The following is a 25686-nucleotide window of genomic DNA, read 5'->3' as shown; positions in this document are numbered from 1 at the left end:
ACTGTAGTTTCTTTTTGTTTTCTATAATGGCACCCCGGTGAAGTCACGGTGGTAAAGAACATCCGCATTTGAAACCTTTGACCTCTTCGTTGATCTTGTGCTCAGTTTACAGATTTGTAATCTGCAAAGAACGACTACTATTCCCTACAAGTAATATTGGTCGACACTCATATTGCATCCATTGTCTGTATGTGTGTGAGATAATTACTGACGGCCGAAATGAAGATAGGAACGATTTGCTGTTTGGCGTTGATAGCAGTTGCTTTCAAAAGGACATCTGCTGGTAAGATTATTCATCACTAAACTTAAGTATGGTGTTCTTTCTGTTACTTGAAGCATGAGCGGAAAATCTCTTTCAAAATGCATAGCGAAACTTTGCCAAACCAATTTACACTAATCATTGTAGATCACAATTTGTCTCTATGGTAGTGTTGTTCACGCGGTTTGGTGGTCAGCGAGCAATATATGAATCATTATGTTTTCAGTTTTGACATCGAGATCTCAATAATCCTAGCTTTCTCTCTGGACATGATTGAATAAGCTTTGATTGAATTAATCATAATCTTTGTGATTGTGTGTGCAATGTTATACCATAGTCGCACAAATAATATCCTCTAAGACGATAACATATTGTATACTAATGTATGTTTTAAGTATCTATTTATGTGAATGCGTGTGTGTGTGTGTGTGTGTGTGTGTGTATGTGTGTTTGTGTGTTTGCATATTAACATAAAAAAGAAAAATGGTCATCGCATCACACCATCACTTATTTGCTATGATTATCCCGTTATACCCCTCTTCCATCAAGACTGTACATTGCCGTCTGGCCTTGACAATGTTCTCGTAACACCCGCCGAGTCGTCGTACACGACATGGTCCCGCGTCACGATCTCCTGCAGGGAAGGGTACACGCAGTCCGGTTCGGACTACTCCTACTGTATGGACTCGGGCGAGTGGAGCCCAAGGATCGAGGACAACGAGTGTCTAGGTAACTTACCCCCCCCCCCCTCCTTTTTTTTTCCTCCAACTATATTATACGTACACACGCATCGACACAAGATATGGTTGACAATCATTGTGTTCAGGAGATGATTGTCAAAGAAAAAGAGGCGGATTGCCAAATTGACTACATTTTTATTGTATTAGCATTCATTTACCCTTTTTTCATCATTGTCTGTTTTCATGACAACATCACGCTAAATTTCGTGGCTTTGTTTGTCTGCTTTAAGGGGATTTGTATTTGTGGTTCTTTAAGTAAGGAATCTCATTGTTTAATAGGCAATGTAACAATGCATGATGATCTGTCGTATCTCGCAACTACCAAATAATATGCATCATAATTCTGAGCGAGAAGTTTACCTTGCTTGTGTTTATTTCATTTCGATTCCTTTATCTGTACTGTTCCATACATCTAGATATTCAAATTCAAACGGAAAAAAGTCCTTTTTTTCGGCAGAACGTTATAATTATGAATACAATTTTGTACGTCACTCTTCTTCTTTTGCCAAAAGAATAATGTATGCTACATGTTGTGGAAGAAACAGACTGTACAATGTAACTCCATGGTATAACGTTCTTGAATCATTGTAATACATCATGTTTATAAGGAAATTAGAAAGGAATACAATTATGCTATTCATAACATAGTGATTAGGACATAGAAAGAGCTAATTTGCGCAACAATGGTGCTAATAACAAAGACAACAACAACAGCAGTAACTAGACAGACTCTTTAGAAACTACATTGATTTAATTGGTTGATGATCAGAGACAATGAGAGAGAAAGTGCACTAAAAGGCCCTGTAATAATAACGATAATAATAATAATAATAATAATAATAATAATAATAATAATAACAATACTATAACTACTGATAATAACAAACGATTGTTATGGGTAGACTCCTCGGAGAAAATATTGCTTCACGTAGCTCAAACGATTTGTATTGCAGTTCATACTGAGAAAAGGAAAAAGAAAGAAAGAGAAAGGTTGCATCAAATACTTTTATGATCGTTGGCCTGTTTATTTGATTGGCTTAATATTCTAGTATGCTTTGCTCCAAAGCCGATGTTATCAGCTGATATTTCTCTTCTATACTGAACGGTAAATAGCTCAATGTAAGGCTCCTACTGTGGAGTCTGGCGTGCTCCACTTCCCCGTTGGCACTGGCCCAGACGGAAGCAAGACTGTCTACGACAACGAGGAAGTTATCCAGTACGCATGCGCCGATGAGGGCACCCCGCTCGGACCGGTGGAGGCAGCTTGTGAGAATGGTATCTGGGTACCAGAGACCTTGCCCACGTGTCACGGTAAGATGAAGAACCTGTCACTGTTTTATACACCCGTGGATACGGGTCCGCACACCGAGCACGGTAACGGCATCTAGGTCTTTTTTTGTGCTGTTTTTGTTTGTTTGGCTTTGTTTTTGTTATGTATTGTTTTTTGTTTGTTTGTTTGTTTGTTTGTTTTTTCTTATGCCGCGCCAAAAGGAACCATGTCTGGTTCTGTTGCAAAAATAATAATTAGTTTGGTACAAAGCCACCAAAACTTTTACTGTTATGTCAAAATTAAGAGCAGCAAAATTATCAGTTGAAAACTTATTTCGTTACAAAATTATTAGCAGGGAAGTGATATTGTAAGAGAGCCTCTGGTTTTCCATCGTGCAGTCAACTATTGTGCACTTAAGATCATTTGTAATTTTCGTATATTATTTTCTGTGGAAGAAGAAAATGGAATTAACTGAATGACATTGCAATAATCGCCGGTATTGCATTCAAGCAAGCGTATTAGTAATATAATAGACTTTCCGGCCTTTAAGCTGAGATATTACAAGAATAATGATTAAAAAATGATGAATAAAAAAAGTCAGAGGATGCCTACAAGAAAATAATGGGTACAGAAATGTCATTTTTGCTGTTTCAAAGGCTCTTCCGTTGCCACAATGACAAGTTTTTTTTTTTTTTTTTTTTTTGTTCATTCTGTTGTAGAGTGCGCGCCACCTTCTCTGTCGGACGAGAAGCTCGTTCGCGTGTCTCCCAAGCTGGAGAGTTACCCTGCCAATTCCGAAGTGACTCTTTCATGTGTTGATGGCGTCATGTACACCGCCAAGGGAGCCACGGTTATCTACTGCCAGCAAAATGGCGAGTGGAGCCCAGACCCCACCAAGATGACTTGTCACGGTAAGTTTTAGGAGGTTAGTCTTTGATTCATTGAGTTATTCCGAGGTATGTTTCCTGGAGATATCAACATCTTGCCATCATTTAAATTTCACACCTTTGAATTTCCCAGCACATCCTACTTTGGAGTAAGATTGAAGGGATGGGTGTAGTATTGGTTGAGGTGAGGAGTCAACTTTTAACTTTTGCGAGATACTTAGAAACAGCCTTATGAAATGTTAAAGAGCATACTATTCTAAAAGGAATTAAAAGTTTGACAAATGTTTGATGAAAACCGTTTTTTGAAATGGCTGAGATATCAAAACAAAAGTAAAACAAAGCGATCCAAATAAAAGGTGGGTCCTACCTTTTATCAGTATCGCTTTGTTTTGGATATCTCAGCCATTTCAAAACCAGTTTTCATCAAATAAACTTTGAATTCCTCTTAGAATTATATGCTCTTTCATTACTTCATAAAGGGTTTACTATAATCATCATTACAAAACGTTGGAAACCTGGAGCTCCAGCTCAAGCGAAATTGCATCACCCCCTTAAATAAAACAAGTTTGATTCAGTTTTAAGTCAGAAACACACACACACACACACACACACACACACACAGATAGAGAGAAATATCTCTCTCTTTCGAAAAAAACCCCACAAAATACACAAAACAAAAACAAAACACCGCCAACCCTAAAATGAATTTGAATTCATTTGAAACGAATTTACCTCTTTAAAACATTTTTGGGAAATTAGACGAGGTTGCAAAATTTGTCTAATTCACTAAAAAAAAAAAAATTATAATATCATGACCTTAAAGGTAGTGTTTTAAAATTAAGGCAGTGTTTTAAAATCAAGAAATGAGTAAGAAATAAGGGTGAAGCTCCGAAAATATGCATCATATGAAATTCATTACACTGTTCCTTCGACTTAAATGCGTATGATTTGTTTTTCTTTCCCATAATACTATGAAATGACACATACACACACACACACACACACACACACACACACACACACAGATAACTGCAAGATTCCAGACCGCGATTCCTCGGTCTATTCCTACCCTCTCTCTGGCGGATCCGAAACGGCCAGGGCCATATACGGCTTCAACCAAGTCATGAAGAACACGTGCGTCGGGGACAAGATCCTTGTCGGTCCCAGTGTGCAGAGGTGTGTCAACGGTGTGTGGCTTCCAGACGCTGAGGTCACGTGCAAGTAGGATTCGCCCTGGACGGCGGACGACCTACATGTATACCATCACCGTGTACGTGTTCTATTGCGTACGCGTTCAGCAACGTCAGCTTCACGCCGATCACTTTAAATAGAAATGGAATGAAAATGAATAACATTTATTCATGATTTTAGGGATTGATGGATGCAAAAACAGAGAGGCAGAGTCGAATGTGAACTTTTATGTATAAGAATGAGGAATTAGACTGGTGAAAGATGACGAGAATATAATTTAAGTAACTGGGGAATAGAGTACGAAAATATAACATGACCAAAATAAGAGCGTACGAAGGAAAGTATATTGAGGAGTGCGATTGAATTAATCATTCAATTCTTCATTGCTGAACTGCAAAACCATTACATCAAGCTGAAACGTAAGCCCTCAAATCTTCATTATTCAAAGGTGTATTATTGAAGCAGTCGTGTGTGTACTCAGCAGCTACAGAACTGGATGCATTGTCTACGTAAATTGGACATTTGTCCTGTTTTGCTTTTTTGTTTTGTTTTGCCTTTATGTGGCCCAAATGTAATACCATGTTCAATCTTACGCGGCTTTTTACTTGTTAAGGAGTGTCTCTGTTAAGTATTCTTCTTTTTTATTTCTTTTGTGTGTGTGTCTATGTGTGTGTGTGTGTTTCCTTGTTAGCTGAAAAAAATACGAATAAAGAAAACGCCTGTCACGTATGCAATGGAACAAAAAAAAAATCCCCAAGTATGTTTAAATCTTCATTGCAATCAACAAAAATCTAGTATGTACAGAATTGATACTTAACATCTCTTCTCAAAAAATTACATTCCATTTGCGTGTCCCTATTTTTCGACTTGGGTGCATTAGCTACCGATGAAATGATGTATGTTTTCATTTTTGCTTTTTCATATAAATTTGCTAGTTGGATTCTACAGTTTGATCCATTATATTACATGCTTTATGATTATTCAGAATTTTTTTTTGGAGAGAAAAAGAGACTAACCTTTAAATGTCATTGTAATACCGTGGTGTTTGTGGTACGCAGCGAAAGAAAAATACATGATAGTTTTCTTTTAAGATGACAGGTCACTTCGAGTCGATGAATTATAATTGAATTGAGATAATTTGTGTTACGTGGCCGCACAGGCTGGGGAAGACACGAATCTTTACAACAAAGCAACAGGGGGGGGGGGGACTGTTTTGAAATGGTTTTGAAATGGCTGAGATATCCAGTATTGAAAAAAAGTCATGATAAAGGCTAGGACCCACCTTTTATTGGGACTACTTTGTTTTTACCTTGTTTTTGGATATCTCAGTCATTTCAAAACCGATTTTCATCAAATAAACTTTTATTCCTCTCAGAGTGGCATGGCCTGTAATATTTCATATAAGTGGTTTCTAATCACTTTGTCCCTCAACAACGTTCCATTTATTAAGTGGTTCCCACGGTGATCTGGAAATGTAGAAAATACGGAGACCGACATTTAAAAGAGCACGATATTCTAGGACAGGTTTTGTATCATGTTTATTCAAGATTTATGCATTGCCTTTGAAAATTGAACGCTGTAAATGTGACGAATATATCTACCAGAATAAACAGCATAGTATACAGATCACTGGAACTTGTGGCCCAACGTGATGTCATGACTTCTGGATCCTAGAGATCACAAGGTACCTTTTGAATAAACCACAGTGATGAAGAACAACTTACAATCAGCAACCTAATATGTTACTGAGTTTAAAAGCTTATTTTGAAAGTCAGAATATGACTCTACCATCTAATGATATGCATTATTGCTGTAAGAGGTATAAGTCCGAACATGGAATATATATATATATATATATATATATATATATATATATATATATATGCGTGTGTGTGTGTGTGTGTCTGTGTCTGTGTGTGTCTGTGTGTGTGTGTGTGCGTGTGTGTGGGGGGGTGTGGGTGTGTGCATTGAAGAGCTGGTCGATTTCAATATTTCTATCTTAGTACAACAAAACGAAGAAGAAAAAAACCCCGTTGTGTTAAAAGGGTAATTTACCCCAATGTATTTTATAGGATAAGTGAATGCAAAATATCAGTACAAATATGACTCGAGTTTTGATTGAAATGTGGAGATCATTCCAAATATTTTCATTTTCTGGAATAATGAAATAACACTTGCCTTGTCTCCTGAAGGAAGGCAGGGGAATTAAAATATCCTTACCCTTCGCGTATGTCGGTACCAAGTCTGATGAATGTGTAAACAGTTAAAACCTTGCCATTTAGCGATGAGAGATGGCATATGATCTCGCATACCTACACGTTTTAGGGTTAATTTCAGTGTAAACGGAAGAAAGAGGAACGATATAGACATCAAGATAAAAGTTCAGAAAGTTCACATAATACTATGCACATGAAATCTCTTGAACATAACACCTACTCACACAAGTACAAACATGTTCTAACGAATGACAATTTGGTCCGAGCATATTACTTTCTCTTTCTCTGTTGATTCATTTGTTTTCTGTATGGCATTGCTCTATAATTCCCTCAATTTTCAGCAATTTCTTCAGACATTACAAGCATATACGTATAGTGAAATACAGTATAGTTATTTTGTACAATTTCTTCAATTTTCATTACACAATCGTACATTTTAAATACAATTACATGCGTTTAATATCAATTTTCCGTACTTCACGGTTGTTGCTGAGAATAAGTACAAAGTTTGATTATTTGGTAACCTACTTTATAACATCATGACGATAAAACACGGGGTGTCCAACATAATGCCAGTGGAAGAGAAGGATAAGGATGGAGAGACAGAATGTATTGGTAAATACAGTAGATAGATAAGTAGATGGATAGATAGATAGATAGATTTTTTAAAATGTATAAATATATATATATATATATAAAAAGACAGACAGATAGATAAATAGATAGAGAGAGAGAGACTTTTCAGAGGGATAGAACGCACACCCCCCGCACATGCCTTCCCACGCTCATGATAGTCCCATTCACAGATGCATGATATCATTCTTATAATTTAATGCTCATTTTTAGTTGGCAGGATCTAGGCCGTGGCGAAGGGGATTTCATGTGTACTAACGTCCCCACTTCCGCCTTTTTTTTTTTTTTTGCTTTGCTCAGATTTACCAGATCATTGATTTCTTTCCTTATACAAGTCCTCGTTTAATTGTCCATATTAGTATATATTAAATGGGTTAGTCAAATACCAGTTAGTAATTGGCTAAACACAGTCACGTGATGGAGGCACATTGGTTATGTTCGCCCATGGGCAGAACATTTTCACGTAACAAATAGAAGGACCCGCCCACAGTGAATTTGGCTCTGCACGAGCGATCGAGTGCGTTGTATTTGACTAACCCATATAATAAAACAGATGATGACATTTAATGTCGGGAACATGTACCAAACGTTCCACCCTCAGGGTTTGAAATGCTATTGAGGGAGGCTACAAGTCCCTCGACTTCGTCTCGGGACTTATAACCTCCCTCAATAGCATTTCAAACCCTTCGGGTGGTAATCTATATTATGTAATATGTTTTATTTTTCATCGATGTATCCCCCTTTTTTATGCTAAATACAATAAAGTGGGATGACTTGTCTATGTAGAATGTGACTGCAATTTTAGTCAAACATTCCAGAGTTTTGATGGATAGAGTTATCCATGATTGCAGTCTGACACAGCTGCAACTAAAGACAGTAGTGAAGAAAAGTTTTGGAACAGGTCTATGACAAATTCCTCTTTTGCAGATTTCTTTAGAGCATGGCTTCCAATCACGAGCCTCTCCTACCCCTCCCTCTCCCTCTCTCTCTCTCTTGCCAGTTCTTCTGTTATATTCACTCACTCACTCTCTCTCTCTCTCTCTCTCTCTCTCTCTCTCTCTATTTTTCTTTTCTTTCCCTTCGATTTCTAACCACCTTTGATGGAGCGTGTTCGCAAACATAAAGCAAATAATACAAGTTTAAACGGAACATTCTGCAACAAGAGAGAAAAGAGAACAATCAAGTTGTTCAGGGACGCAAGAATCATGTAATAATGGTGGTTTTTTTTTTCACACAAATATTCAGATTTTGTATGTACTTCCCTGAATCTACGTGAATAAAGTAAGTGGGAGCTGCCCAAAAAGAAGCCATCAAATCTCATCTTTGAATTAAATTCTTCAGTAACTATTTGGCTAGATACAATAAAAGTATTGCAAACAGTGTTTGTGCTCAAATACCAAAATGCCAAGTTTTCACGTCGATTGCGTGTTTCCACTTCCGCTCTGCCCGTACACCGCGGCCGTCCTTGGGCATGCCAAGATTGTTAAGAGCAAGGGAGTGGGCTGAAACAAACGTCGCTATGAGAAATAGAAAGATAAAGAGAGAGAGAGAGAGAGAGAGAGGGGTAAAAAACATTCAGATAGCTAAGTAAAAGAAGAAACTTGTAGTGTCAGCCTTACCTTCAAGTGACATCGGCATTCGATGAAAGAAATAAAGCATTTTGCCGACTGCAGTTATTGACAACAGCAAAAACGAGATTGAATTATTTGTCATGTCACAGCATAAAACAATATAATCACACACACACACACACACACACACACACACTCGCACACACACACACAAATAATTTATCATATATATATATATACATCATTATATATAGTGTAATATGTTACAGCGCACAAGATTCATCCAGGCGACGAAAAGAATGCGTTTAAGCGTTTTTGAGGAAATTAAACACAGTTTTTGCATTTGACCTGGTTGCCAATATGTTTCCAATTAAGGATATACAAAACCAGCAACCTAAAATTGCAGAGGATGTAAGTATAAAGTACAAACAGGGAGAAGAATGGCGGCAGGAGATGAGAAACGGAGAGAAGAAAAAACAAGAAAGGCAGGATGGAGATGGAGGAGAAAGATATAGATAGGGAGGGGGAGGGAGGAGGTGGGGAAGGTTTACAGCCATCTCCTATGGTGTTGCCATGCCTCGGCTGTTTAAACTAGTAATATAAACGACCTATCGCGTTTATTTGATTTGGTGTTAGTATCGAGTGATACGATGTAACTTCATTGGTGCGGATGATGTATGTATTGACTTAACGGCTTCTCCATCAAGTTTTCAAGGCGTGTCAGATTATTGATTCCGATAAGACAAGTGACGCATCAGGGCAATCATATTCATGCTTTCCGAATACCTTCGTGCTTGATCCCTTCCCAAAGATATCGTGTCAGACCAATTTCAGAGCACCTGTCACAATTGACGAGGTATCAACATTTCACAAGTGTCAAAAACGGGATGACAATAACTCGAACTGGGGAATAACCAAAACACTTACACAAGATTTTCACCGGAATACAGTTCTCAAGTTTATCAAGTTCAATCGCTTCATTTCATCCTGCCCAAGGATAATATTTCGGAATATCTCCAGAAAATCGTGCATTGCACGATGAGAGACACATCTATACGATTGGCGATTGGATGGGTATTGATGACATACTACGCTCGACTGATATTGGCAGGTAAGTACCTTGTATTTTACAATTATAGAATTTGTCAGAATTTCTAAAGGTATCATTGGAAAATATGTTTGGTTTCTCAGTAATAAAGGTATCATAATGATCACACCCATTTACATTGGACAGTGAGGTGAAAATATATCTTCAATAATCTTTTATTTGTTTTCCTGTCTGTTTTGTCCCTGCTTTCGTTCTTGTCGTTGTCATAGTCCTTTCTTTCTGTTTGTTTCGCCTGACAACATGATATCAAAATTTTCAGACATGGAGTCCCTGACGGATCTTCAGATACCCTCATCTCCTAGAGTAATTCACAAAATTTACAAGCTATACTTTTCATGTGAATTCCTCTTTTCCATATAGAGTTACAAAATGGGATTGAATTTCTTTATACCTGTTTATTAATGTAAAAAACAAAGTTGATATTATGATAATGTTATATCCATGTTTTGTTGAAACTTATGTGATTCAAAGTTTCTTACAATATCATGTACTCATGTAAGCGTAATGTGTATCGCTTTGTATTACATTATGTGGAAATAAAATCACTTGAATTGAATTAAATTGAATAATCTTTTAATCATTGTGCAGTGGAAAGAAACTTCTTGTATTTAGATATGAAATCAATCGGGCCAAGAAATCTCACTGACAAATGATTGTGATCAATTACTGAAAAAAAAAACAATGATGCGGTTTCATTTTGTCAATCCTTTAAAAATTCAAGATAAAACCTCTTAAAGGGAAGATAAACCCCAAGAGCAATGTAGATTGAGTGAAAGCAGCAACATTAATAGAACACATCAGTGAAAGTTTGAAGAAAATCGGACAATCGATGCAAAAGTTATGAATTTTTAAAGTTTTGGTGTTGGAACCGCTGGATGAGGAGACTACTAGAGCGTATGACGTATGAGTGGACAACAATACCAAGAAAATATAAAGAAAATTCTACAAAAATCCATTTTTCATGAAAATTACAAATTCCATCAACTTGATATTGACATATGTTAAGGGTAGCAATTATTTCCCCTGCTTTCTGAAAGCGGTTGGTCCATTGCTCTTTTATAATTCTAGAAAAGTGAATTTTTGTTGAATTTCCTTTATATTTCTTTGTATTTTTGTCCACTCATACGTCATATCCTCCAGTAGTCTCCTCATCCAGCGGTTCCAACACCCAAACTTTAAAAAATTCATAACTTTTGCATCGATTGTCCGATTTTCCTCAAACTTTCACTGATGTGTTCTACTAATGTTGCTGCTTTCACTCAATCCACATTGCTCTTTGGGTTTATCTTCCCTTTAAAACTCATATAAATCTGATAAAAAAACAAATTCAATAATAGCTCGAAAAAAGTGTTTATACTTTTTAATCGAATTTCAATGTGTAAGAACTTGTAGGATTTCAAAAACAAACAAACAAACAAACAAACATACAAACAAAACACTTTTAATGTAATCCGGCATGGTGTTATGATATAAGCAATGGTTAGGGTTTGATCTCTCGCATTTAAATGCGCCATCGTCTGCATTATTGGCTTTATCGTAAAATTCAACCAAGCTTTATCTAGTGGCCATAGCTTTCTTACTCTCTCTGTGGTAGGATTATTGTATACGAAACGCAATGTTTGGAGTTTGAATTGTCATTTTGAAGTTTAGAATTGCTGACTGCAAAGTTATGAAGTAAGTGATTTATGATTGTATCTATCAAGTCTAGAGAAGTATAGGTATATGATACGTTCATACATGTCTATATTAACACGGTTATGTGAAAGACAAACATGTGTCAATTGACTGAAAAAGAAAAAAGAAAATGACTACAATATCATCGGTGGATGATTTCGAGAATGAAAATAGAAACAAAAGACAGGAAGTAGGATCTTAATGATGATGTCAGAAATAGAGACATTGATACAGTAGCTACATCAACGTGCCCCTCAATACCTTCACGAATTTCACTATCTGTATTTTCATTTCCCACCCTGCTCCCCCCCCCCCCAAAAAAAAAAGAATGTGAAGCGCCCTCTTTGTCAGACTCGTCGCGAGTTATCGTGACTCCTAGTCAGAGTAGTTACGACGAATGGACGATGATAAACTTGTCTTGCCAGGAGGGCTATACGGACAGCGGGGCAGCTTACAGCTATTGCTACCCGTCAGGATGGGAACCGGATCCGGTGGACTTTCAGTGTTATGGTATGATTAGTCTATTACTAGTAGTATCGTTCTCATTACTACTAATAGTATTATTATTGTTTTTATTCAGTAATGCCACTTTGGTTTTGACTAGATGTGATTTTATACAAAGAATGAATGTTTATGATTGCAATGGACAGAGAATTTTATGAGGTGAAAGATGAAATGATAATCGATCCTTGTTATTTGATGTTTCATTAATCTAGAAACAAGCGAGAATCTGAGATCACGAGAGTGCTCACTGAGCGATTTACGCTTTAGCGCGCTGTCGCATACACGCACTGCTAATCCAAGCGTTTTACACGAGTAGTGTGCAGGGTTCCCAGGGAGTGCGCAATGGAGCAAATCGTATGGATCCAAAATTGCACGGTAAAAGGAGCAACAATTGTACGGATGATGACGTCATAGTGAAATGGGCCGAATGATCAATGTCAATCAACCAATCAAATGACAAGGATCTCTTCAGGAGTTGTTGTTGTTTTTTTTTATAATGGGCTTTACACAACGATGTGTCTTTCGTTCAATAACTCACATTACTCTATCCATGAATGATAATGGCCTTGTAAGTAGTGATTAAAGCATTTACACTTGCCTTTCAATGTGATATTATCTTTTCTAGTTGATGTCTTCTAATTTGATGCCATACACGTTGGCTTTTATTGGATTAGAGTGGTGGTTATTTGATTTTATGTGATTAGCCGAATGGGCTTTACGATGTATCTTTTGCTCAATAACCATCACTCTGATTAATGAATAATAATGGCCTTGTAAGCAGTGCATTTCAAACATTTCCAGCATCCCCCCCAAGAAAACATACAGAAAGATATACGATGAGAGAAATATTGATAAAATTATCACAAAATTGATAATGACGTAACACTTACACGAAGCAAGAGAGAATGACATGCAAAACGTATATCATAGGGAGAGAGAGAGAGAGAGAGAGAAGGAGAGAGAGAGAGAAAGCACAAATAAAAGCAAATTCTACTGGCTCTTTTTTTCTTTCGTTGAATAAACTGCAGAATATATTTTTCCCACCAACAGACGTAGAGAGGTTGGAAGTGACAATGCTTATACATTTGTAAGTGATTGATAGTCAACGCAATGTTCTTATTAATAGCTCCATATTATAAGAAATGCGAGCGCATACTAAAGAAAATTGTAACGTGATCTCACGTATACAAACTCTCTTTCGATTAAACAACCCCACCAGCAAGCTGTGAAGCCCCAAGTCTACCAACGGCTACAATACAGTATCCTAATGAGGGCGTACCAGCGGAATCTTCAGAAACATACGTCCATAATGACGTGATTACCTACGCATGCTCCGTTGGATCGGAAGGGGTCCTAGTCGGGCCCGACGCTGCAACGTGTATCGATGGCACATGGGACCCAGACGAACTGCCGTACTGCTCAGGTATCAATAGCACATGACATTGAAGTACATCTACAAGAAAAACAACAAAGCACATACATACCTCAAAGAAGGGGAACATTCAGCATCTAACGCATAATCAGACTTAAACATTCTTATTATCATGGTCTGTACCTTTTAAATGGATGAATATGCATTATGCAATCATGATTAATAGGCAAGACAAGACGAAGAAAAAACAAAACAAATAATGAATAACATTGATTTGCCGTTAACAACAACGGAGTAAAAATATAAAACACTGGAAGTTCATTAATATCTTTTATCAGGTGAAGGTGTTTGGTTCGCATTATGTTCGACTTACTAAGAAAATAAAGTAAATGAAATAAAATAAAAAATAATTACAGAGAATAAATAGAAAAGAAAGACAAAAGTATAAAATTTGAATACATATCTCATAGTTCTGACTGCATTGATATCGATAAACCTTTATGTGCATGTTGTGTATTTCAATACCAATAGAAAGGTTTGGCGTAATCAATGTTATCTCTTTCTCTTTCTTTTAACGAACGTAATCCTCACTTCGTTTTAGGATATGTGACCGACACACCAAGCAATGAATCATCAACAACGGCCTATACTACTTCAGCTAAAACCACACCGAAATCAACCCAAGAGCATCCTACCGAGTCTGGAACAACGCAGGGGTCAACGAGAATTGGCTCAACACCAGACGAGTTTGAAACGTTACCGTCCGTAACTACTCGATTTGTAACAACACAGCGTGCTACCACAGACGTTGAAGCCGCATCCACAACAATCACAAGTTCGCAGGTTATTTCGTTCGGCACCTCCGCTTCAGTGGAACCAACTTTAGGGGAAGAATTCCCCTCCACTTCTCCAAAGACAAGGATTACCGATTCGTCATTCGAACCGTCAACAACTGCGACCTCAGATAGCACCGTTTTGACAGGAGCGCAAACTAGTATTAAATTCACAAACCCCACGACCGACGCTGATGCCTCCGACCTTTTTTCCAAAGCAACCAGTCTCCCTGTATCACAAGAAACAACGATTTTGCCAACAGGTATTGACGAATCCAATACTCCACCTTTTACCACTTCGTTTCTCCCAGTAGAATCCACGTCATTAAGTGTCACGACTAATTCTGGACAGTTCACTTCACTTCCAATTACAAAAGCTGCTACATCACTAGGGCTTGAAGAATCAGTTACGTCCATAGCAGGGACAAGTACCCTGTCGTCAGTAACTGTTGGAACAGAAGGTGACTTGGTAAGTGATCAGTCGACCTTAGCAACGGAGTCGCCACTTACAGATTCCCATCTTACGTCAGTGTCATCAGGCGTAGAGCTGTCGACGCCCGAAGTGGCTACAGATGTGACAGAGCTACCCGTGATTGACGTGACAGATTTAACCACTGAAATTATCGAAACAACTTCCGGAACAGTGGCGGCTACCACAGAAGTCGTTCCATCGATGACTGGTCATACTTCTGAGTTCGCGTCAACTACCGAGGACGTTCCAAGCGTGTCATCAACATCGGAGATACACGCAACTTCTGTAGTCTCGCCACGTGGTAGTACGTCTAATACGACACCGGTTCTTGTCACAGACACTAGTGATGAAATCATAGCGACCACATTGTCTACGACGATATCATCAAGAGCTAATAGTAGTCCAGTGTTCCTCAGCAGCACCATCGTCACCAGTGAGACCGAATATCCGCAAACATCTGGAACCGATGGACTGTTTATCACAGACAGCATGGGAGGCTATTCTACTCATGGTGAGCAAATGGATACTGAAATACCCTCAACCACGGTCACGGAAACTAGTTCAGTAGTAGAGAGCACAGAAGAAACGAGCCTGACCTCGTCAGGGTTGACTACTCTTCCCTCGACATCATGGCAATCTACTACTTCAATAAATGAAGGAAAAAATACAACCCAATACGCCGAGCCATCAGCCACGGAAACTGACCAAACAATGCCTTCTCCAACAAGCCGCAACGCGATGACCACTAGTAGCAGCACGACTGAATATCCGAACCGGACGACAAACTCACCATCGCCTTCACCGACAAGGCACGATGGGACTACTCAAAGCAGTACGAGTCCAACGGTAACGACGATTATGAGCGACACAACGGGGCTCACACAAACCTCGCAACCCGACGAATCCACAAATCGTGACACAACTAGATCAGCGCCATCAACGTCCGAGTCGTCGTCGTCGTCGTCGTCAAGTGGGTCGACCATGGCGACAACGCCGTCTAAAACAACTTCACCTGTATCTATCACAATCAGCACGACGTCGAAGCCTTCGACGAAGATGACGACAACAAAACCGACGGTTCCCGCAAAGACAGATGCTGCAAAAACGACGAAATCGAAGTCTACATCTCCTGCCGTATCTCAGACGAGCACAACCTCGTCAGGTAAGTCACATAAGCAAACTATTTGCAGTTTGTTAAATCTGTGGTGAATGATAAATTAGCGCCCAAAATTCATGGAAAATTGCCCGACCGGTACATTACATGAAGCCAGCAGCAGCCGGTGTATGCAGGCACAGAGGTTGCCTCAATATTTTATTGATCATGTGGTAGATTGTATTTCACGCTCTTTTGATTACATTCTTTGATTATATTCCACTGCTCTTTGAATCTTGCGAAGGCAACTTACTCTTCCATGTCTCTTACCCACGTATGATTAAATTCAACCATGATACGTTTCAGTACGCTACACATTTTTTTTTGCTTATTATTTCTGAAAGAATGTCTGTCAAATCAAAACAGTAAAGCAAACAGCAATAGAATACAACAACAAATATGGGATCTGTTCTTTTTATACTCCCTCTGTACCAAGAATTCATCTGTAGGTGTGTTGGTGCATTGTATGACTACTGAATACTTTCCGCACTCAATTGTCAAGTAGGTGCAGGATATTATGTTAGGAAATAGCGATGAATTAACTGTTCGTTTCACCCTACTGTGGTTCTATTGTTCTTGGAATCATATACTGAATCATTGTCGTGATTGTTTTTCAATCTTTCGCCCCAATTTTACAGGTTCGTCGTCATTTTTGGCGGTATACGAAATCACGGAGCTGAATGGAAATGAGGCAAAATTTACCAGCGACCTGACAGATCCAAAGAGTACACAATATCAAGAACTGGAAGACGAGCTGTGCACTGTTGTGAGTAAGATTTCAGAACTTAACGCAATGTCGTGCATGCGGTGTCACGCCAAAAGAGGACGCTCTACCGCATGGCGCATTTTTGGCAGATTTGATACTCCGTTACATTTTCGCAATTTGATAAAATTTGTTCCTCAGTTAAGTAACACAATTCATTATTAAAGATAAAACCAGTGAAGTGACGATATTATCAGCAGTTATGATCTTTCAAACAATGATTACTGCCGACCCTTATTCTTCATTTTAGTGAATAGAGCTTACCTTTTCATTTCAACTCATAAAAAGTTCGTTTCCGCTTGTACACTGTTGTCACAGGTTAGCACTCGACAATGCAAAATGACTATGATAACAGCTATTTAGAGTTTTACTTTTGTATTAATAAATTAGAACAAAATCAAGGTATATATACATACACACACACGCACATGCCTTGCTGAAACGGTCGTTTAAATGGAGCTAATTTCCTCCAATAGCTTATTCAAGATACTCTGGTATATCCTGACTTTTTATTACATTCTTTTGTTGTTGTTTTTGGGGGGCATGTATAGTATATAGGTCTGGATCCCACTCTAGTGCACATTTTAGTATCTTCATATGACATAGTTCGGCCTCGTCACGACTATTCTAGATCCAGGGGCTTACAAATTCCCTTGGTTAGCTCTATTATTATGAGCTTGACACCTGTAAGTAATTTTTAATGGGTTTTTTCTTTATTTTATACCTTTATTCTGATAATCATGTTGCATTTGTATTGCAATGTGTATATTCAAATCTTTTTTTTAGATGTTAATATGTTTTGCTGAAGGGTTGCTATGCCAAAGATGGTGACTTGATATAACCAAGTCGTTTGATTGCAATTGATGAAATACTTATTTCTACGGCAACTGAACTAGCTATTCGATGTTCAACTAGAATTGAAATTGATAAGATATACCATGAGTATTGATCGATTGCAAAATTATTTGTCTTGTCACGGTAGGTGGACGATTTGTACGGGGACCTGGCCGGCTACGCGAGCTGCTCAGTCTACAACTTTTCGGCCGGCAGCATCGTGGCAAGAATAGCACTGGCATTTGACAGCGGGTCACAGGCCGACGAATCGACGGTCCTGAACTACACGATTGCACAACTGGAGACTAATAACGGGACCTTGTCAACCAACGGAACAGTGTTCACTATCGACACAGGAAGCGTTACTGTCGTAGGTAAATGTCAACTACGAATGCTCTTCATTGTCTCAGGGAAAATGACAAATTTCCCCCACGCTCCCTTCACTCATAACTAGGAAGAGAAACGAATCGTATCACATGGAGAAGTGAAACGGTAGCGATTAGATTTATTTCTTCTTTTTTTTTCAAATCAATTCATTTCACTTTATTGATAATATCATTATCATGATTGTTTTCATTAAAAAAAAAACAGAAATATATAGAGTGTAAAATGTGTCGGGATGTTCACAAAGAAAGCCAAAGGTTTGAGACAGATGTAATCCCCTTTGTAGAGTTGAGTACGTACAAATATACAAATACAGAATTGATAATATTTGAAGTAAAAAACGGTCCTGATATTGGGACAAACGTTGGCAAGGACGGTAATCATTAAGATAATGTGATTGGACTAGACATTAAATTTATATGTACTCATCTTTAACATTTACACTATTCTTTATTGTTATATCCCTCTCTTTATTCCCATCAGTCTTATTCTCTTTTATTTTTGTCATTTACACAACAGCAATCACTGACACAGCAACTACAACTTCAGTCATTACAACAGCGACGGATTCCAAAGTGACAACTGGAAAACCAACTGAGAAGGGTGATTATCAGTTCAAAGTCTTGTCAAATTATTTTGTTTTTGATTGATCTTCTAGATTAACGGCATTTCGTGTACTCTCTTTCTTCTCTTATCTCTTATGATTGAATTTATCAGGTACATTTCCACTTCTGAACCAATCATCAAATCCATGCTAATTTGCATATTAAGAGTCTTCTCTCACTTAGATATGATCGCGCAGACACAATGTCTGTGATAAGAATATGTGTTTTTTCCTTTTCCTTTGTAAGGATATATGATTACACTATCTATGCACATGTGTATCAAAAATAATGTGTCTATCGAAATAATAGAGACGGAAATTATATGCCTTGCATAAATGTCAAAGCAGTTGTACTATGATTATTATTGTGATTGTTATTACTATCACTGGTGTCTTTATCGTGCAACAATCAATCGAGGAACAAACGCATTATGAACTCATCTAAATTCCTAATCATGAGTTCTAGAGCTTAACCAAGTTTTTTTTTTTCTTTGATTTTGCCTTCTCAGACGACAAGTGGAAAATCGTTGCATACAGCATGATTGGCGCGGTGGCTGTTCTCTTAATTGTGGTTATCGTCCTAGTTGCATGTGGTGATTGCATCACCTCTTCTTGTCGCCATGGCAACGACAAGATGCTTGTCGCCATCAACGGCAATCCGGTCAGAATCAGTGACGGAGTTGTGGCTGAGGAAGTAAGAAAGCCGCGCTCTCTCAATCTTTCTCTTGTTTCTCTCTCTATCCATCTTTATCTATCTGTCTGTCTGTCTGTCTCTCTACTTATCTATTTATCTATCTATTTATCTATTTATCTATCTCTCCATCTATCTTTCTATCTATGCATCCATTTTCTTTTATTACCGAGGAATTATTGCTTATAACCAGCAAACAATCCGTGGAGTCATGTTTAAGCAAGGAGTTTCTCGTCTTTATCTCTTTTCCCCCCTTATTTTTCGTTCTAGGGAATTTCACCCTGGCAGACTTACAACTCGCACGATTTCACTTTCTACCCTGGCTACTGGGCAAGCTCGGACGACGGCCAGAACAATCCCGGGGAAATGGAGATGAGTGCTGCGGCGAGCCGTGCCCCGGTCGGGAGCCACGATCAGGACGGTGATTTCATCGACGATTACACGGACGATGAAGAGGCGGACGACACGGTCTTCGACGAGGCGAGGTTTCCGCCTCCACCACCAACTATGATGTCGTCATTTCCCGGCGAGTCGCCGCTTCGAGTTAATCATCATGACAATGCTGATGATGACGTCAACAATGTGACATATAACGTCATGGCTCATTGATGACGCCATAACACTCATAGTCATTTAAGCTTACTCTGTCTAATATACTTAATGCGGGTGGCAGTTATATAAACAAACGTTGGCCTAACGGTCAGTGTAGCAGAGAATTTTAGGCGCTGTTTGTGAATTTTTAGTTTTCCCACACCTATGGAATTTGAAGCGTTTTCCGTATGAAATGACGTATAAACATGGCTAGTCATACCTCCTCCCACCAACTCTTTTAATGTCCAGCATACATTCTTACACACATACATTCAATAGTGTGATTTTTTTTTTTATCAACACTCATATTTAGTGAGGGATCTTTGCCATAAACATACAGATATAACAAAATAAAACGGTAACAACCAAAAAGGAAGTATTGGTACATCTGCTCATTATAATGTAAAATGAACTTCCTTTATCTAGCTTTCATACTGGCATCACAATTAGTCAAGACAGTGTCTGTATGACCATCAAGATTTTTATTCAGTGAATACAAAGAATATAACATTATATCAAAAGACAGTAGAAACTTAAGTTTGAACGATATCTTGTACAGTGTTTGTATATATTATATTGATACACTTATTCACATGAATATATTTATTGTCCAGAATAATAGTGTCTTCACCAGTCACAGCTTTAGCGTAGATGATATGGGTGTAATATAGAGATGAATATGACACGTAATGTTAATAATATATACATATATATACATATCAGTAACATATTGACAACACGAGAGCGTAACATCACCCAATGAATTTCCATGCGAGTTCCCCAAAGCCGCGTGATATGTTTTTGAATCTGTATACTACAGTATTTGTTATCTATTATGTTTCATGTAGAGTAAAAAAAAAATCTTCCAGACATTTGTTGATTTACATAAACCATTGCACATAGATGATTTTTTAATATATTTGTATAATGTTATTTATATATAATATATACTTGTACACATTTAAAGAGGACAAAAAAAAACAACAACACAGAGTCTGAAACACTCTATAATATCGAAACGTTTACAGAACAAAATTTTGTCTTGATAAAGAGTTTGTGTTGTTTAAGATAAAATCATTTGTATATTTTCATCTACCAGTCTGAGAAACTTATTGTGATTATAACTATATGATTCTCTCTCTCTCTCTCTTAATGTAATATATCAGCATTATAGATAGACGGAGAGATAGGTAGAGAGAAACGCAGAGAGAGAGAGAGAGAGAGAGAAAGAGACTGAGAGAGAGAAAGGGAGAGAGAGAGAGAGCGAGCTTGGTGTCTGTTTAGACTCATAGTGCTTATATTGCACAGGATATTTTGCCTCGGTTGCAATGTTAAAGGGATGGTATAGTTTTGGTTGAGATGGTGGATTCAGATTTCAACTCTTTGCGAGACCATTATGAACCACTTGTGAAATATCAAAGAACATACAATTCTAAGAGGTATTCAAAGTTTATTTGATGAAAATCAGTTTTGAATTTGCTGAGATAATCATTGCTGAGATAAAGTGGTCCCAATGAAAGGTGGATCCCACCTTTTAAGTGTTTAGTAGGACCTCTTTGTTTGTTTGTTTGTTTGATATCTCAGTTATTTAAAAGCCAATTTTCATTAAATAATCTTGTATTCGTCTCAGAATTTTGTGCTCTTTAATATAATTTCATAAGAGGCTTTTCATATCTCACAAAAAAAGTTGGAAACCTGAAGTCCCTTTCAAACAAAACAGTACCATCCCTATGGATAGCTAGCCATCAGACTAAGAACAGAAAGAGAGCGAGGAAGAGAGATGAATTGTTTTTTGTCTTTTGTTATACACGATTATCTTTTGCACATTTATACAACTTTTCAACGAATTGCTCCCTCAAGCACCAGGTCTATAACCTGGTGAGTGTTTACACATGTACTCGTCATCGTGTACTTTTGTAGAATGACCTAAGATGCTAATTTGGAAACTATGTTCTTCATATGATTTGGTTCATGCACAGCCACCTGCAAATGTTCTGTCTCAAAGTGTTCCGCTCTGCAAACAACGATCGCTGTAATGTATACCAGCGCTATAAAATGATTCACAGTCAGCTAGGTGACTCCATATATACACACAGACATGGGTGTGGCTTGTTAACATGACTTTATACCAGTATTCCAAATTGCTTCCTCTCCTTCGTTTACTGATCTATACGTTTTCGCATTGAAATATATAAACACATATATAACAATGAACTGACATGTAACTCGTCGTTGAAAATACTCATATAGTTATGAAGCTACAGTTATTTGAATGTATTCGTTGATTCACGGAATAAATTTTATGTAGATAATATGCAATGCAACAAATTCGATGCATCTGTAGAAACAAAGAGAGAAAAGCAGATGACCGTTGTTATGCAGGAATTATGTTACAAGGACGGTATCTTTAAATATAAAAGAAATGTCCAAAACGTTCATGTTAAAAAACAACCAATACAAAACAAAATAAAGACATTGTGTATTTAAATAGTATGTGAGAGTTTTGTGTCTTTTGCAGTGAGAGTATGTGAGTGTGTGTCTGTGTGTGTTGATGTGTATGTGTGGGTGGGCTGGAGCTTGTGTATGTGTGTTTGTTTATCGAGGAATAGAAGGAACAGTAAGTACTGTTTGTAGGAATTACGAATAAAAATACTTATGTCATAATAGCATTTGTGACCCAGCATCCCAAAGTCAACAAAGATTCTCCTAACATTGATTTTTAGGTAAGGACACATTCTGAAAGAGCAGTATCTAAGTTTTAAATTAATGATGCATAACTCGATTCAAATAGACTCTTCTAACCTATCTAAATATAGGAAGAAACGCACACACCCTGGAAAAGTGTGTATTGAGAAAAGAGTCTGTTGAAGCGCTTAGCCGTGCTAGCTGTGCAATATGGGACAAAAACAGGATGTTTAAGACGCATCAGCAAAAATAATGAATAAATCATCAGATTAAGCTTTAAAAGTTTTTACACTTTTAAAGCAGTAGCACCGTCCTTCCAAAAGTTATTAGAGTTGAAAATTAAAGATTGTGTAAATGATTTTATAAGAAATGAAATCGGACCTGTAAGACATACCTAATCACACTATTCTATATAGATACGAAAAATTGTTCTAGAAAAACTGCTAAAAACACAATTTCCTATAATGTAAAAGAAGAATTGTTCTTTTCAGAAAATATGAAAAACTCAAGATTGACTGGGTTAACCCGTTTCACCTATATTTCGAGTCCTCATGTAAATCAGGGCGTGCGACTTTTTGCAGGATTTGTGACGTACGGTCAAACATTAATTTTATAGTGTCATTACTTTATCTCCTGTTGTAAAGATTGGAAGTACATTTTTGTTGTTGGGTGTTACATAATGCTATTTTTCTAATGCAACTGGGTATAGTAACTTCAGTGAAATGCTGGCTCTCTCTTATTTTAGAATGGATCAATAGTCATGATAGTAGGCCTTTATTGTGATGTTATGGATCTGACCCTTGGCGTGAAGAAACTGGTAGACATCAAAACGTAATACAATTGCTACCTCTTTCCCTTAAAAATTGTATCAAGGACATTGTTTCGTCTTATGCTTTCATTTCTTGAATAAAAACACAACAGTCACAACAGCAACTGATTCTTTACTATTGAATTAAAATTTAGCATTTTCTCAGGTGTCTAATTATGTTTTTAATAATGCAAACGGTGTACCGCTGCCTCGTCAAAATTTGTCTCTATACAACATTACTTCGTCTTATTTGTCATTTTCTTGAAATGAATACACAACAGACACAACAATTATACTATCGATCACACCAACCGCTGACCAAATGTAATATCATATCCAGTTTTAATTATATTTCTCTTTATCTTTCATTACTCTACATATATATTGACTTTGTTAGTTGAAAGTTGATTGCTTTTACTGTTGATTACTGACATGTTATACGTTTCTGTCGATATTGTTTTCAAAATTGCTATTCAAAATCCCAGTGCTCTTACGTATTTGTCTCTGTATGATTTAAAGGCGGTACAATCACAGCGATATGCTGTGGTCACATTATGGCATTCGTTTGCGTCACAAGAATGTTTTTTTTTTCTTCAGACCGCAATGTGGTGAATAGTTAGAAATGTCATTTAATATAAGACTTTAATGGCTTCAGACCAAGCTCGACCTCTTTGGAGGACCTCTTTGTTCTCGTTTTAAAGACACTGCCTACGTATTTGTCACATTGCCGACATATTTTCTGTGGCCATTTCCCCGCGTATTCTAAGTTTCGAGGATATTTGCCATATTGGTCTTTCTCAAACACGTTTTTACCCCCAGAGTACACAAAGGCCTTTCCCAAATTTTTGATAGTCAAACACCGCTCTCATTTTCATATCCTACGCAAGGAGATACGCTCAACAGTGTTTGCTGTATGGGCGTATAGTATGCACCCATATTCGTTGAGAGCAAGGGGGAAAATGGAGATGGATGGAGCGTTCTGCTATGCACACAATGGCTGAAGGGTAATCAGTCATCCAGACGAGAACCTAGTAGCTGAAACATTTCCAAAGTGTGTGCACATTGATATCTTAATTACAAATTCAGCGATAGAGCCGCGACGAATGTGTCTCTCTCTATCAGCGTTCCTTTCTGCTACTTGACACCGTGAAGTTTTATTTTTTACCTATGTGGACTCTTGGAGGTATCTGCTTAACATTATAATTGTATGCACCATAAGAGTTGAAGCGGATCTGTCAGGTAAGCCTTTCAAAGTATGAGTTTGTTTCGCTTTACTTTGTTTCCTATTGTCTTAAGTTCATCAATCTAATGTGAAATGTAGATCTCCTTTAATGATTACATATGTTCTAAATGTTTTATGATTATCATTACAACAACTGTACAGATTTGCCTAGTTTGAATTATTCAGGTGATCTTGATGTCCATTCTGGAAAGCCATTTGCAAAGTTACATATTCATAGTGTGGGTCGAGAAAGAGGAAAAGCCATCGAAATGAATGGTACTTCAAAGATTAAATCATGTTAGTTTTCGATAAAAAGGAAAAGTAACAATGATAAAGATTTATAAGTATTTTTTTTTTTTTTGCGGGGAGGGGGCAGGAATAATTTTTGTATTACCACTAGCTTTACGTTACTCTTGAATGGCATGCTTTCGAAAGGCGTGGTAGCTTCTCATACCTTTGGCAACTTACCGGTGATCACAAAGTAAAAGAATATGAAGTGTTGACAGATGAATATGAATGAAGAAGGGATATTGCATTGACATGATCATTTAACCCTTCTTTATAAATACACACATGTATATATCATTATTAGTTTGATAATAAGTATTAATTCATTGAAAAGGCATACCCATATTCAAGCCAGCTCCTCACAACATGAAGCGGGAAGAATCTTATCATTCCGATTCATTGACTTGATTTCACTTAACTTCTTCAACGCACTGAAAACCATGTCCGTAATAAGCGTTTCATCGTAAGTGACAACTCTGATGAAAATATATTGAAGAGCTTAGATTAAACAACAACAACAACATTTATCAATTTTCAGCAACCTGAGATTACTATTTTAGATTAAAGCTCCTGAAAAACTGAGAAAATAATTGGAAAATACATGATGATCTTAATGATATCTTCAGAAATATTTCTTATTTTGTGACGAATCCAGTATCATTGAACGTGTTTTTGCATTCAAACTGTACACTATAATCCAATAGTGCATACATAGTATGTGTATTTATGTATGTATGTCGATATATTTCATGCATATAATATCTTAATAGATATGAATATGTGCGTCAAGGCCAGTTAATATTAAATTTCTATGACATCACAGCAAACTATTACTTTAAAATGTAACTATAGATACCAATACTCTGACTCAGCTGGACAAATCACCTCGGAAGACTTAAATCAGAAATGGCACGGAACTTTCAACGAGTTCAC

At 37.4% G+C, this 25686-nt stretch overlaps 1 protein-coding gene across 1 annotated transcript; it reads left to right on the top strand.

Moving 5' to 3' along the window:
- Window positions 1-219: 219 nt before the first annotated feature.
- On the top strand, window positions 220-4381 carry LOC139738316 (coagulation factor XIII B chain-like). Its single transcript, XM_071648956.1, has 5 exons — window positions 220-283; window positions 809-988; window positions 2113-2310; window positions 2989-3180; window positions 4182-4381. The coding sequence occupies exons 1-5, from the start codon at window positions 220-222 to the stop codon at window positions 4379-4381; spliced, it is 834 nt and encodes a 277-aa protein (XP_071505057.1).
- Window positions 4382-25686: the final 21305 nt, after the last annotated feature.

Source organism: Diadema antillarum, unplaced genomic scaffold, assembly GCF_040938485.1.
Source record: "Diadema antillarum isolate AM-2024a unplaced genomic scaffold, OU_Dant_1.0 seq00000735_RagTag, whole genome shotgun sequence".
Lineage (NCBI taxonomy): Eukaryota > Metazoa > Echinodermata > Echinoidea > Diadematoida > Diadematidae > Diadema > Diadema antillarum.
This window is presented reverse-complemented; position numbering and strand designations above follow the sequence as displayed.